General features: G+C 42.7%; 1 protein-coding gene across 1 annotated transcript in view; it reads left to right on the forward strand.

Annotated features, from left to right (window-relative positions):
- Positions 1-1,710: 1,710 nt before the first annotated feature.
- LOC122542683 (cytochrome P450 2C18-like) overlaps positions 1,711-16,803 on the forward strand; it is a 30,171-nt gene continuing 15,078 nt past the window's right edge. Inside the window, exons 1-3 of the mRNA XM_043680660.2 lie at positions 1,711-2,191; positions 6,434-6,596; positions 13,123-13,272. Coding sequence (XP_043536595.2) covers positions 2,009-2,191; positions 6,434-6,596; positions 13,123-13,272 — 496 coding nt within the window. The 5' untranslated portion in view covers positions 1,711-2,008. The remainder of the gene's footprint in view (positions 2,192-6,433; positions 6,597-13,122; positions 13,273-16,803) is intronic.

Genomic DNA, 16,803 nt, shown 5'->3' on the forward strand with positions numbered 1-16,803 from the left:
GAGATGTAACATACTTGAACTTGGACTTCCTGGGTCAGAGGTAGGGGCACTGCCACAAGACCTTTACCTTTTTTTCATATTCATAGTACATACATTCAGGAGGTTGCTCAGGTTATGGGGTGCAGGCTCCCAAGTGAGGTTCAGGACTTTGGGGCCAATGTGAAATTTCGTCTGAGCAGGGGTACATGCAGACAAGATTCCATCACGTACCTGAGCATCCTTCAACTGGTGCACAATGTCAGGTCCAAGCACTGCTGGGTCTGCTTTATTTTGGGCTCAGGTGATGAGTTCCAACTGGGCAGGCCATTGCCTGTTACTAAGGGAACTCATAGTCAGGAAGACCCACAAGGAGATAAATTAGTGATTCCCCCTGGGCTTTGTAGGGGCTATCACATCCCCTCATCCTCCTCTCCCTCAATCCCTCCCTTACTCCTGCTGAATTCCATTTCAATTGTGCACTTCTTTCTTGCACATCTGTAGTTCATTTGTGTAAGGTGTCATTGGAATTCTACATCATGGTGTGGTGCCTGACTATACATACATGTATTTGATACTGGCAAAATCATTGCATATGCAAGCTTCTGGATTTGTGTCCATGCCCTGTTGCAAGTGGTGCCAGGTGTGGGCAGACACTGGTTTTTAAATGTGAGCCTTGGCAGATAGGCGAGAAGTAGTATTACCCCAGTATAAGCCACACGACACAGGTAGGTTCAATGAATTGACAGACGTGGATTGCAATGAGGCATATGATGGAGATGCCTGGAAGCCAATCTGGTATGTGGCATTCATGAGCACTAGCAAACTTGTAATATTAACTCACTCTCATTGGGGCACAAAATACTGAGTAGACAGTGGAGCACTTGTCCAGTCATGCTATAGTGGTCACCAGAGGGACTGTTTGCTGCAGCCAGCTTTATCCAGGCCATTTTACTGACTCTGGACAGATTCCATTCCATCTCTTGGACAGAAGGTCACCTCTAATTTACAAACTCCTCAAAGCAGCACCTTTAGGAAGCATTGCTGAACCATGACACTGCCATTTGCAGGCTCTCTGATATGTCATGCAGAGGATGGGGATGATAGGCAAAAGGAAGGTGTTCCTGGATTGCAGAGAGTTAAGTAGTGTTAGGTGAAGGGGTTAATGTAGGGGTATGGGTGTGTTGCGCTTCGGCAGGTCGGTGTGGACTTGTTGGGCCGAAGGGCCTGTTTCCACACTGTAAATAATCTAATCTAATCTAATCTAAGTGTTATTCCGGTCTGTCTTTTAAATATAGTGTGGATATTCCAGGCTGGGTCTGCCTGCTCAGACTGAAATTTGTCATCTTACCTGCACATGTAAATGCAAAAACATTAAAAGAATGTAACCTTGTAAGAAAACCCAACTTGCCTTCGAGTAGAGGTCCCTCCCAATTTTTGGGCTTGTCTCCACACCTAGCTTTAAAAATCTTTATACTTATGCATTTCAATCTTGCATGCATTTACAAACTTCCAATTGTTTTGTGCAGTCACCCCTCCATTACAGGCAAGGCTGTTGGATTTATTGAGAGCTTAAGTTATCAAAGCACCATCAGTGTTATTTTTGGGAGGTCATTTTTTTCCAGGGTGTGCCAACTTTTCCGAGACGACGCATGCTCATATTGGCTGTAAGGAAAAAAAAGCATTGACAGACTGCAGGGTGGCACAGTTATTGGCTGAATCCTGAACTGTACAAAAAAAACGAAAGCGACATTACTGACGAGTGTCATGGAACGTACAGCTTTCTGTCTTAATCGAGTTTTATTTTAGTACTCCTCATTTAAATAGAGTGAAGGGAGGTTTGCAGTGCTGATGGATTTTTAATTCTTGAAACTTATGGCGTTGCTGATTGTGATATTAATCGCACTATGATTTAATTAAGTGAAACTTACGTTTTAGTCTTCTCTGGCAGATAGTTCACCAAATATCGCAACCAGAACACAGCTTTTATTTGCTCCTCCAGGAACTTATTTTCATTTCTTACGCGATCACCATGGATTCCAGCAATCCAGCTACAACCTTGCTTTTAGCTTTGCTAAGTGTCCTGCTTCTTCTGTGGTTTCTCAAAAGCAAACGGCCCCAGTACGGCAGACTTCCTCCAGCTCCTCCTGCACTCCCGATTGTCGGCAACTTGTTCCAAATGGATATAAAAGCTCCTCACAAATCTCTCATCAAGGTAAGGAGAATTTGTGTTCCATTAAATAATTCAAATGATTCTTCCCTCTTGACTCTTACTAAGGTAGAAATCCATAATGGCGATCTCACCCCAGCGGACCTCAACCAAGGGACCCCAGTCAAACTGCTCATTCCTGATGAAGAGTGCTCGTCCAAATCCCGCACCTCCGCCCTCAGACCCCATCCCTCCAACCGTAACAAGGACAGAACGCCCCTGGTGCTCACCTTCCACCCTACTAACCTTCGCATAAACCAAATCATCCGCCGACATTTCCGCCACCTCCAAACGGACCCTACCACCAGGGATATATTTCCCTCCCCACCCCTTTCCGCCTTCCGCAAAGACCGTTCCCTCCGTGACTACCTGGTCAGGTCCACGCCCCCCTACAACCCACCCTCCCATCCTGGCACCTTCCCCTGCCACCGAAGGAACTGTAAAACCTACGCCCACACCTCCTCCCTCACCTCTATCCAAGGCCCTAAAGGAGCCTTCCACATCCATCAAAGTTTTACCTGCACATCCACTAATATCATTTATTGTATCCGTTGCTCCCGATGCGGTCTCCTCTACATTGGGGAGACTGGGTGCCTCCTAGCAGAGCGCTTTAGGGAACATCTCCGAGACACCCGCACCAATCAACCACACCACCCCGTGGCCCAACATTTCACCTCCCCCTCCCACTCTGCCGAGGACATGGAGGTCCTGGGCCTCCTTCACCGCCGCTCCCTCACCACCAGATGCCTGGAGGAAGAACGCCTCATCTTCTGCCTCGGAACACTTCAACCCCAGGGCATCAATGTGGACTTCAACAGTTTCCTCATTTCCCCTTCCCCCACCTCACCCTAGTTCCAAACTTCCAGCTCAACACTGTCCCCATGACTTGTCCAGACTTGTCCTACCTGCCTATCTCCTTTTCCACCTATCCACTCCACCCTCTTCTCCCTGACCTATCACCTTCATCCACTCCCCCACTCACCTATTGTACTCTATGCTACTTTCTCCCCACCCCCACCATCCTCTAGCTTATCTCTCCACGCTTCAGGCTGTCTGCCTTTATTCCTGATGAAGGGCTTTTGCCCGAAACGTCGATTTTGCTGCTCCTTGGATGCTGCCTGAACTGCTGTGCTCTTCCAGCACCACTAATCCAGAATCTGGTTTCCAGCATCTGCAGTCATTGTTTTTACCTCTTATACTGGAAACGTCGACTCTCCTGCAGTGCCACACTTTTGACTAGTAAAACTGTATGCATCGCGAGCAATAGTGACCTGTTAAGAGTGTGGCACAGCCAAACCCAACATTGTCTTTAATGGATAAAAGAATACTATTTACATAGCACCTTTCATTGTCTCAATATTTACTATAGTCTATTTCTTAGTTATGGTTGCTGAAGAGTGTTCAGGAATGACTGGTTGATTGGATTCAGCAGCACTCCCAAGGAAGTACAGTATTGTACTGAAAATGATTAGATTAGATTACATTACAGTGTAGAAACAGGCCCTTCGGCCCAACAAGTCCACACCGACCCGCCGAAGCGAAACCCACCCATACCCCTACATTTACCCCTTCCCTAACACTACGGGCAATTTAGCATGGCCAATTCACCTGACCCTGCACATCTTTTGGACTGTGGGAGGAAACCGGAGCACCCGGAGGAAACCCACGCAGACACGGGGAGAACGTGCAAACTCCACACAGTCAGTCGCCTGAGGCGGGAATTGAACCCGGGTCTCAGGCGCTGTGAGGCAGCAGTGCTAACCACTGTGCCACCGTGCCGCCCACTAATGGTGAGCTTAATTCTTCCATAATGTGGAGGTGCCAGTTTGGACTGGGGTGGACATAGTTAAAAATCTCACAATGGGTGGCACGGTGGCTCAGTGGTTAGCACTGATGCCTCACAGCACCAGGGTCCCAGGTTCGATTTCAGCCTCGGGCGACTGTCTGTGTGGAGTTTGCACATTCTCCCCGTGTCTGCGTGGGTTTCCTCCGGGTGCTCTGGTTTCCTCCCACAGTCACAAAGATGTGCAGGTCAGGTAAATTGGCCATGCTAAATTGCCCATAGTATTAGGTGCATTAATCAGAGGGAAGTGGGTCTGGGTGGGTTACTCTTCGGAGGGTCGGTGTGGACATGTTGGGCCAAAGGGCCTGTACCACACTGTAGACAATCTAATCTATAGTCCAACAGGTTTATTTGGTGTTGTGTGATTTATAATTTTTCCATAGTATAAAGAACATGGGAAATAGAACATAGGACAGTACAGCACAGGAAATGGCCCTTCAGCCCATGACATGCCCAACATGATGTCAAATCAAACTAATCCCTTCTGCCTGCCTTTGGTCCATTTCCCTCCATTCCCAGCGTATTCATGTGCTTATCTAAAAGCCCCTTAAATGCCTCTATAGTATCAGTCTCCACCAATACCCCCAACAGTGAATTCCAGACACCTACCACTTTCTGTGCAAAAGAAAAACTTGCCCCTCACGTCTCCTTTGAATTTCTCCCCCCTCAGCTTAAATGCATGCCCCTTAGTATTAGACATTTCAACTCAAGGTTGACAGAATCTTTTTTCCCCAATTTATGCATCTCATAATTTTATAGACTTCTATCAAGTCTCCCTAAATAGTGAGAAAGTTTGAAGAATATGGAGAGAATGAGAAAAGTAAGATTTTCGATATAGAGAAAAACAGTCCAATGTTTCCCATTACATTTCAAAAGCAAGAAGTAAATCTTGCAAGTGGTCACCAAAAGACGTGACCATCTATCACTAGTATCCTTACACACAAACAAAGAAGGACACCACTTCCACTGATACAACACCTCCATCCTAGGACAAGCTAAACAGAGACATGCATGGGAATTCCTAGAGGCCTGGCATTCAAACCAGTGCTCCATCAATAGACACATCAACTTGGATCCCATTTACCAACCTCTGAGAAAAGGAATTGGAAATGATATCACCCACCTTGACAGAGGAAGGCACATAAATAGAAAGCAGGACAGAACACAGTACTTCAATAGAGGCTCACTGATGATGTTACTTAGCATCGTGACGAAATGTCTGAGAATAAACCTACCAGCTCACCAAGCAAACGTACAACCTGGACCTCAACCTCAGCTACAAATCTTCTCAAATATTTGTGAGTTGTTTTAAGCAGGTGTACAGTGGATATTCCAGGAGTGATGCAGCTGGTCAAACCACTTAATTTTAAATAAAACAGAATGTATTTACAAGATTACCAAATGAAACACAAACAAAAGAGAACAGAGTACTGAATAAGTTAACATATCTGAAAACTCAACAGATCTTCCCAACTTAATGATGCTGTTCCCAATACTTGCAACAATCCCCATAAACACCCCTTGGCACAAAAGGTAAAATCAAACACAGGGTCTTCTAGCAGAAATGGCAGAGAGAGAGCGTGGACCTGCTTCTTTGGGTACAGCTTTAAAACTGCCTGACTGCTTTTAGTGAATAGGCAGACTGCCAAAAACCAAACCAAACCAGAGTAAAGCCGAGCTGGGAGAATTGACCGCTCCCCTTTCATTTTACAAATGTTTTTTTTTAAACTTAAAAGCCTTTTGCCTGAGGCAGTATCTGTTAGCTATAATCAAATTGGCCTCAAATTCCATCGAAAGCCAGACCTTTCGAAATTGCTGCTTTTGTGAACTCCCTGGGAAAAAATAGCCAAGGACAATATAACCTTGTTAAAGGATCAGCATCATCACATACCTCAACAGGTAATGTCAAAAATTAGAACTGGATACATCAAATGACATATTCCATTCTTTAATATTAACATTCCTGATTCTAATGAGCCAAAAAAGAAATATAAACTAGGTACTCTGCTAAGTGCCTGAATTTCTAAGTAAATTGATCTGTGCAAATTAGAACTGGACGAATCAAAGATGCCTGAGCTGTGATGCCCTGAGTTTGTGTGGAACTCTATATAACCAGTCTCCGAGACACAGGTGAGGAAAAAAGGACGATACAGGATTTTTGCCGCTGGATTGTTAATCAGCTTATCTGGCTGGCAATGCATGTGTTTGGACATTGGACAACACCAAGATGAGATTTAACCATGTGTCTCCCCACAGTTTAAAAGGCCAGCTGTTTTCTGAACAACAGATTTGTAAGTCTCTCCCTCATTCAATTTGTTGGATAATACAATTGGGTTAGTAGATATTGTGGTGTTGTCCATGGTTCAGCATCTTTTTAGCAGTTGTTGTTTATTGTGTCTCTACAGCTGAGCAAGCAATATGGTCCAGTATTCACTCTCTGGTTTGGTGGCACTCCTGTAGTGGTGTTGTGTGGCTTTGAGACTCTGAAAGAAGGTTTGATTGAGAGAGGGTATGATTTCAGCGGCAGGTATCTTTTACCGATCCTCAAAAAAGTTTCAGATGGCTACGGTGAGAAACCTGTTTATTCTCTGTTCAATTTACTGTTTCTGTTTATATCCCCACAAGGTTTCAGCATTTACTTAAATAAAATACAACACAGATGGCCATTACTCCATTGAGCTTGTATATTAGGTCATTTGATTTATTTATTATCACATGTATTTTGTTACAAAATACAATGAAAAGTGATGTCGAGAGTTGTCACTCTCCAGCACATTTTAAAACATAGAAAAATAAACCAAAACATAGAATATAAAAGACAGAAAAATAGAGAAATAAAGTTGAACTTTACAGTCCTTCTTGTTAAGTACTCAGCCATGGGCTTGGAGTAGCCAGCCAAGGTCCCCTTGCTGACCTGTTGGAACAAGAGTTGTCACTCTCTGGGGCCACCTTACCTCAACCAACACTACTGCCACCAGGAGTCCTCACTGCACCTCACCAACACAGCCATCACCAATGCTGCACCGGCCCAAACTGGATTCCGCTGCTAAGAGTCCGCTCTGGGCATACTTCACCGATGCAGCCACCATTGATGCTGCCAAGTCACGTAGTGGGCTCGACCTCCCCTCTGCCGCTTCCTTCATGAGTTTGTGCTGGATGCAGATGCTGTGAGGAACCCAAATGTGCCTCCACTGCAGCAGCCATGGGGACTTACCAAATGTCTTTCTTTTGACTTTTCCCTCATTATCTCAGTGATAATGCTAAATTTATGGTGCTTTGTTGTTAATTTAAAAAGTGAAAATAAAAACCGGGATATTCAGTTGTTTACTTTCATTCTTGTGGAACATGCTTTTACAAAGCAACTTTTCTATTATCATGTTATATCAAATATTTTAATAACCACTGAACTGTGTGCTTATGGAACTATATTTACTACCATTATGCAGAATAATGTGGCAGCCAATAAGTAATAAGTTGAATGATAAGTTAAGAACTGTTTTTGGTGATGTTGGTTAAGAGATAAATATTGGCTAAACCACGAGAAAACATTTGGATTTTTCATAAAATCCTGGGTTTCACATGGCACCTAAGGGACATTACTTCCTCGTTATTGCATTAGAAAGTGTCAGTTGACTGTCTACTCAAATCCTGTAGTGGAAGTTGAACCCACAATTTAACTTGCTGTTTTTTTCGAAACCACATACATTGGATGAAACTTGATTTAATATCTTTGTCTTAAAGATATTGCCAAATTCCCTCAGTATTTCACTGGGGAGGGAAGGATTTGTCCTGGGAGTCCTCAACATTGACTCCAGAACTCAAGAATCTTATTCATCAGGTTATCATGGGCAAGAAAACTTCCTGTTTATTACCATTTAGTGCACCCTGCTGCAACGCTCTCCTCTGAGTTGGTGAATCAGTATTCCTTTATGTTAAGCATCAAGTAGAAGCACTGTTGGTGGTAAAGCTACAGAATGCACTTTGGTGGGGAATGGATTTTGATGTCCCCCAAGAGTAGTTGCACCACTACTGACTGAACTGAGTCCTAAAGGAAATAACTGTTAGACTGGGTCTGCAGCAAATAGCGAGGGAACCAACAAGAGGGTTTGGAAGGAATGATCTTGGCTTAGTCCTTGTGGAGATGAAGTCCCATCTACACATTGAGGATACGCTCCATTGAACTTTGTGGCATATGGCCATACCAAATGAGAGAAATTTCGAACAGATATAGCACCTCAAAACTGGGCACCCATAAGTCACTGTAGGTAATCAACTTCAATAGAATTCTTTCTTGATTATGTGTTTTATTGAGATATGTCTCTTGATTAAACTTAAAAATATAAGCCATAAGCATTAAATTAGCCTGTAGCAGCATTTTATAGAGGAATAAGACAGTGCTAATTTCTGGGTCTGTAGATTGAAAGAAGCAAAAATAGCTTTTAGTAGAGTGATACACTCTCCTTGTTGGATATGGGAGTTTAGGGAGAGTTTACGTGTTACTGAGGATTATATCTGCAATGAATATCGTTGCTTGCAAATCCTATTAGATCGATTGGATTGATTGGAGTGACAGAAGAAATGAGGAATTTACAAGAGCACGAACAGCCAAGTTTTTGGTTTCGAGACTGGCTCAAATGCAATGAGGGGTACGTCGGGTTCCAAGAGTTCAATTGTGTTGGAGGACTCTCTCGTCCGAGGTACAGACAGACGTTTCTGTGGCCAGCAGCGAAAAATCAGTGGTTTATTACCTCCCTGGTGCCAGGATCAAGGGTGTCTCAGAGAGGGTGCAGAATGTTCTCAAGGAGGAGAGGGCCCAGCAGGAGGTCATTGTACACATTAGAACCAATGACATAGGAAGGGAAAAGGATGAGATTCAGAAGGGACAATATAGGAGTTAGGCAGGAATTTAGGCAGGTCCTCGAGAGTAGCAATATCTGGAATACCCCTTGTGCTGCAAGCTAGTGAGGGTAGGAATAGGAGGATAGATCAGATGAATGCATAACTGAGGAACTATGGGAGAAAGATTCACTTTTTTGGATCATTGGAATCTCTTCTGGGGTAGAAGTGACCTGTACAAGGACAGATTGCACCTGAATTGGAAGGGGTCTAATACACTGCAGAGAGATTTGCTACAGCTGCTCGGGAGGATTTAAACTAGTTAAGTAACGGGAGGACCCATGGAGATAATGAGGAAAGTGATCAATCTGAGACTGGTACAGTTGACAAAAGTCAAACAGTCAAGGCAGGCAGGGACAAAGCAGAGAACAAGGTAGGACTGATAAATTAAACTGCATTTATTTCATTGCAAGGAGCCTAACAGGGAAGGCAGATGAACCCAGGGCATGGTTAGGAACATGGGACTGGGATATCATAGCAATTACAGAAATGTGGCTCAGGGATGGACAGGACTGGCAGCTTAGTGTTCCAGGATACAAATGCTACAGGAAGGACAGAAAGGGAGTAGGTCAAGGGGGGCAAGAGGGGAGGGGGAGTGGCATTTTTGATAAGGGATAGTATTACAGTGAGGAGTTTCCTGAGAATACATCCAGGGAAGTTATTTGGGTTGAAATGAGAAAGGGATGATCACCTTATTGTAATTATATTATAGATCTCTAATAGTCAGTGGAAAATTGAAAAGCAAATTTGTAAGAGATTTCCATTATCTGTAAGAATAATAGAGTGGTTATTGTAGAAGATTTTAACTTTCCAAACATAGACTGCGGCTGCCATAGTGTTAAGGATTTAGATGGAGAGGAATATAAGTGTGTACAAGAAAATTTTCTGATTCAGTATGTGGATGTACCTACTAGAGAAGATGCAAAACTTGACCTATTTTTGGGAAGTAAGGCAGGGCAGGTGACTGAGGTGTCAGTGGGGGAGCACTTTGGGGCCAGTGACCATCATTCTATTAATTTTAAAATAGTGATGGAAAAGGAATGACCTAAAAGTTGAAGCTCTAAATTGGAGAAAGGCTAATTTTGACTGTATTAGGCAAGAACTTCCAAAAGCTGATTAGGGGCAGATGTTCACAGGTAAAGGGACGGCTAGAAAATGGGAAGCCTTCAGAAATAAGATAACACGAGTCCAGAGACAGTATATTCCTGTCAGGGTGAAAGAAAAGGCTGGTAGGTGTAGTGAATGCTGGATGACTAAAGAAATTGAGGGTTTGGTTATGAAAAAGAAGGAAGTATATGTCAGATGTAGACAAGATAGACCGAGTGAATCCTTAGAGAATAAAGGCAATAGGAGTATATTTAAGAGGGAAATCAGGAGGGCAAAAAGGGGCATGAGATAGCTTTGGCAAATAGAATTAAGGAGACTCCAAAGGGTTTTTACAAATACATTAAGGGCAAAAGGGTAACTAGGGAAAGAATAGGGCCCTTCAAAGATCAGCAAGGTGGCCTTTGTGTGGAGCCGCAGGAGTTGGGGGAGATACTAAACGAGTATTTTGCATCAGTGTTTACTGTGGAAAAGGGCATGGAAGCTGTAGAATGCAGGGAAATAGATGATGACATCTTGAAAAATGTCATATTACAGAGGAGGAAGTGCTGGATGTCTTAAAATGCACAAAAGTGGATAAATCCCCAGGACCTGATCAGGTGTATCCTCAAACTCTGTGGGAAGTTAGGGAAGTGATTGCTGGGCCCTTGCTGAGATATTTGAATCATGGATAGTCACAGGTGAGGTGTCAGAATACTGGAGGTTGGCTAATGTGGTGCCACTATTTAAGAAAGGTGGTAAGGACAAGTCAGGGAACTATAGACCGGTGAGCCTGAAATCAGTGGTGGGCAAGTTGTTGGAGGGAATCCTGAGGGACAGGATGTACATGTATTTGGAAAGGCAAGGACTGATTAGGGATAGTTAACATGGCTTTGTGCATGGGAAATCATGTGTCACAAACTTGATTGAGTTTTTTGAAGAAGTAACAAAGACGATTGATTAGGACAGAGTGGTGGATGTGATCTATGTGGACTTTAGTAAGGCGTTCGTCAAGGTTCCCCATGACAGACTGGTTAGCAAGGTTAGATCTCATGGAATACAGAAAGAACTAGCCATTTGGATACAGAACTGGCTCAAAGGTAGAAGACAGAGGGTGGTGGTAGAGGTTTCTTTTCAAGACTGGAGGCGTGTGACCAGTGGAGTGCCACAAGGATCAGTGCTGGGTCTACTACTTTACGTCATTTATATAAATGATTTGGATGTGACCATAATAGGTATCGTTATTAAGTTTGCAGATGACACCAAAATTGGAGGTGTAGTGGAGAGCGAAAAAGGTTATCTCAAATTACAATGGGATCTTGATCTGATGGGCCAATGGGCTGAGAAGTGGCAGATGGAATTTAATTTGGATAAATGCAAAGTGCTCCATTTTAGGAAAGCAAATCTTAGCAGGACTTATACACTTAATGTAAGGTTCTTGGGAGTGTTGCTGAACAAAGAGACCTTGGAGTGCAGCTTCATAGCTCCTTGAAAGTGGAGTTGCAGGTAGATAGGATAGTGAAGAATGTGTTTGGTATGCTTTCCTTTATTGGTCAGAATACTGAGTTCAGGAGTTGGGAGGTAATGTTGCGATTGTACAGGACATTGGTTAGGCCACTTTTGGAGTACTGTGTGTAATTCTGGTCTCCTTCCTATTGGAATAATGTTGTGAAACTTGAAAGGGTTCAGAAAAGATTTACAAGGATGTTGCCAGAGTTGGAGGATTTGAGCTATAGGGAGAGGTTGAATAGGCTAGGGCTGTTTTCCCTGGAGCATCGGAGGCTGAGGCGCAACCTTATAGAGGTTTATAAAATCAGGAGGACATGGATAGGATAAATAGACAAAGTCTTTTCCATGGGGTGGGGTGAGTCCAGAACTAGAGGGCATAGGTTTAGGATGAGAGGGAAAGATATAAAAGAGATATAAGGGGCAACATTTTCATGCAGAGGGTGGTACGTGTATGGAATGAGCTGCCAGAGGAAGTGTTGGAGGCTAGTACAATTGCAAAATTTAAATGGCATCTGGATGGGTATCTGAATAGGAATGGAGGGATATGGGCTGGGTGGTGGCAGGTGGGATTAGATTGGGTTGGGATATCTGGTCAGCTTGGATGAGTTGGACCGAAGGGTCTGTTTTCATGCTTTACATCTCTACAACTCTAACCATAATTAGTAACTTCATGACTTGGCATATTTCCTGCTCTATCACTATTACCAAACTGCATGACCAACCATGGTTCAATGAAGAATGGAGAAAGGCATGCCAGGAGCAGAACAAGGCATCAACTTGTATCTACACAGCAATGTGAAAAATTGTCCAGCTTTGGCCTGTCCATAAAACACAGGAAGAATCTAACTCTACCAAATACCTCTATCGGTCTACTTCAGGCCATCAGAAAAGTAATAGAAGGCACATCAACTGTGCATTCAAGTGACATTGCTCAACAATAACCTGCTCTTTGCTGGTCAGTTTGGGTTCCACCACAGCCACTTAGCTCCTGACGTTATTACAACCTTGGTTCAAGCATGAACAAAAGAACTGAATTTCAGAGGTAAGATGAGAGTGACTTCTTTTGACAACAAGGCAGCATTTGATTGAGTATGAAATCACTGGGCACTATCAAAGGAGTTGAGTCAATGGGAATTAGAGAGAATCACTCCATTCATTGGAGCAATATCTAGCAGAAAGGTAGATGGTTGTGGTTATTGAAGGTCAATCATCTCAGGACATCACTGCAGTAGTTCCTCAGTATTCAGCTACATAATCAATGACCATTCTTCCATCAGAAATTGGGGATGTTGGCTAATTATGAACAATGTACAGCAGTATCTTTACTGCAGCTATGAAATGGGGCTGGATAAGCTCGGGTGTTTTCTTTGGAGCATGGAAAGCCAAAAGGGAATCTGATTGAAGTATATAAGTTTATAAGGGGCAAGAAAAGGGTAGATGAAAAAAAAAGCTTTTCCCTTTATTTGAAGGGTCAATAACAAGGGACCCTAATTGTAAAGTGAAAGTCAAGAGGCTTAGATGGAATTTGAGGAGAATTTTTTTTCAACCATTGAACTGAAAATTTTGACTCAGGTAATTTTCACTCATATTAATATCTTTCATGTAGGGATTGCCTTCAGTAATGGTGAGAGATGGAAACAACTTCGGAGATTTTCTCTCAGCACCTTGAAGAATTTTGGAATGGGAAAAAGAAGTATTGAAGAGCGGATTCAAGAAGAAGCACAGTGCCTGGTTACAGCTATCAGGAACAAACAAGGTTTCTGACTAAAGTAAAATAATATTCAGAAACAAATCTGTCTTAGAGTTATATAGCATGGAAGCAGATCTTTCGGTCCAACCAGTCCACCCGACCGTGTTCCCAAATTAAACTAGTCCCACCTGCCTGCACTTGGCCCCTATCCCTCCAAACCTTTCCTATTGATGAACTTATTGAAATGTCTTTTAAACTGGATGTAGGTTTGCTCGCTGAGCTGGAAGGTTCGTTTTCAGACGTTTTGTCATGATACTAGATAACATCATCAGTGAGCTTCCAATTGAAGCACTGGTGGTATGGCCTGCTTTTTATTTATGTGTTTAGGTTTCCTTGGGTTGGTGATGTCATTTCCTGTTCTTATTCTCTGGGGGTGGTAAATGGGATCCAAGTCAATATGTTTGTCGATAGAGTTCCGGTTGAAACGCTATCCTTCTAGGAATTATCGTGCTTGTCTTTGTTTGGCTTGTCCTGGGATGGATGTGTTGTCCCAGTCAAAGTGGTGTCCTTCCTCATCTGTATGTGAGGATACTAGTGAGAGTGGGTCATATCTTTTTGTGGCTAGTTGATGTTCATGTATCCTGGTGGCTAGTTTTCTGCCTGTTTGTCCAATGTAGTATTTGTTACAGTTCTTGCAAGATATTTTGTAAATGACATTAGTTTTGCTTGTGGTCTGTATATACTTTCATCCTTTATAAAAACAAAAGAAACCCTGTCATTTTGTATCTCTTAAGTTTAAAAAAAGACTTGCATTTAAATACTGTCTTTCAAAACTTTGAACCAATGTATGAGCATATGAATTAGGAGTAGGGTTCGGCCTTTCAGCTCCTTCAGCCTGCTCCATCATTCACTAATGTCATGGCTGATCTGACTGTAATCTCAAATCTGCATTTCTCATAGAGTCATAGAGATGTACAGCACAGAAGCAGACCTTTCGGTCCTACTCGTCCATGTCAACCAGATATCCCAACCTAATCTAGTCCCACTTGCCAGCACCCGGCCCATATCCCTCCAAAGCCTTCCTATTCACTTTTCCAGGTTGAACTACATCTGCCACTTCTCAGCCCAAATCTGCATCCTGTCAATGTCCCATTGCAACCTACAACAGGCCTACACAATATCCAGAATTCCACCAACCTTTGTGTCATCGGCAAACTTACTAAGCCACCTTTCCGCTTCATCATTGAAGTTATTGATAAAAATCACAAAGAGCAGAGGTCCAAGAACCAATCCCTGGGGAACACCACTGGTCACCGAGCTCCAGGTTGAATACTTCCCATCTACCACCACTCTCTCTTCTATGGGCTAGCCAATTCTGTATCCAGACAGCCAGATTTCCTGTATCCCATGCCTTCTTACTTTCTGAATGAGCCTACCCTGTGGAACCTTGTCAAACGCCTTGCTAAAATCCATGTACATCACACCCACTGCTCTACCTTCATCAATGTATTTTGTCACATCCTCAAAGAATTCAATAAAGTTTTTGAGGCATAACCTGCCCCTTAGCAGGGCATGCTGACTATCTCTAATCCAATTATGGTTTTCTAAGTAGTCATAAATCCTGCTTGGAGTAATAGAGGAGTGCACCAGAGCACCTCTGTGGAATATTGACAGTGGGGGTGAGGGGGGAGATCTGTTTGGTGGTCATACTCCACCGGAGGTGGCAGAAGTAGTCGAGGATGCTACTTTGAGCTGGAGATTAGTGAGGTGAGAAGTGATGACAAGGGAAGCCGTATTGCTGTTCGGGGAAGGAGAAGAAGTGGTGAGGACAGAAGTGCAGGAGATGGGTCAGGCATGGCAGAGGTCCTTATCAATATGAGGAATCCTTGGTTGAGCAAAAAGGAGATGGGGGAGGTTGGAGGCATGCAGGTGGAAACTGGCAACATTGAAACAGATGCAACAGAGACAGAGAAACTGTGAGAATTGAATAGAGTCTGTGCAGGAAGCAGGATGTAAGGAAGTATAGTTGAGGTAACTGTAGGTGTTGCTAGGTTTGTCATGGATATTGGTGGACTGTCTGTTTTTGGAAATAGAAAGAAAGTCAAAGAAGGAAAGGAAAAATCAGAGGGACCATGTGAAGGCGAGAGAAGGACGGAAACCGGAAACGAACTGATTTAAATTTTCCAAATTCCAGACAAGCACTTAAAGTAGCACATCTACACCTTTAACCACCCTTAACTAGAATATATCTAACTGTGCCTTAAACATATTCAAGGATCTGTTTCAACCAACTTTTTTAGGAAGAGAATTCCAAAGACTGTCAAACCCCTGAGAGAAAGCAAAGGTTGCCTTACCTTTGTTTTCAATAGTGACCAATAATTCTAGATTTTCCTATAAGAAGCAATCTCTCTACGTCTATCCTTTAGGGTCTTTATATGTTTCAATCAAGTCACATCTTACTCTTCTAAACTTCAGCAGTTCAAGCTTAACCTTGAGTAACTTTTCTTCATAAAACTCCAAAACTCAGGCATTGATCCAGTAAACCTTCTCTGAATTGCATCCAACATAATTCCTTAAAATAACATGACCTGTATTGTGCACAATAATCCAGATGCAGTCTCATCAGTGCCCTGTATAACTGAATCATACCTTGCTACTTTGATATTAAATTTCCCTTGCAGTAAGTAATAACATTATATTGGCTTTCCTAATTACTTGTTGTACCAGTATACTAATGTTTTGCAAATCATGCATAAATACACCCAGATTCCTCTATATCTCAATATGCTTTCAAACAGATAGGATCTTCATTAGAAATGTAAATTTATGATAAAGATACATATTTTATAGGGTGCTATCACACAATTCATCATTGAAATGCAGCCAGTGGTCTTGAACTGTGAAACACAGCACCACTTCTGCACAGTATCTCACAAACACTGTGAGTCAAATAAGAATTAAGTGCTGATGATCAAAGATGACAAGTATCTATTTAAACACATAATGGCTAGTGAAAATAGTGATTTGTGAAGATGTAAGTACTGTATTTGTTTTGCTACTAGCAGAGATCGGAGATTTCAGACAACATTCCAAAGGTTAAAACTAAACTTCACCTCAGTTGTGGTTATGTTATTACCTGCTGGAGGCTGAATGTGAACAGATTGTATTAATTTAGCACTCCTTATGTAAAGAAAGCATTGAGTACTTTACTGAATGAGACAGTGAGAGGCAAATATGGGTGCAGAAATCATGCTTTAGAGAAAGATGTAAGTGTATTTTAAAAGCAACTATACACTGAAGATACATTGCTTAGCTAACCGGAGATTCCTCACGGTTCAGCTTCTCACTAACAGTGAGTAAATGAACCACAAGGATCAAGAATATCCGAGGCTTAATTCATTGAATTGGATGTTTTCAGCATGAGTGATGAGGTCACTACCATATGTTTAGCTCTTGGACCGCGGAGGTGAATAAATCACTTTTTCCCCAACTGCAATGAGTTACCTCACCCCCTCCCCCACTGAGAGGGCACGTAAATGGCAATTGAATGAGAACAGAATCACATTCATTAGTGATATCCCCATTATCAAACAGCTT

Source organism: Chiloscyllium plagiosum, unplaced genomic scaffold (genome assembly GCF_037043375.1).
Source record: "Chiloscyllium plagiosum isolate Xiang-an unplaced genomic scaffold, Cpla_swu_hap1 HiC_scaffold_47, whole genome shotgun sequence".
Classification (NCBI taxonomy): Eukaryota; Metazoa; Chordata; class Chondrichthyes; order Orectolobiformes; family Hemiscylliidae; genus Chiloscyllium; species Chiloscyllium plagiosum.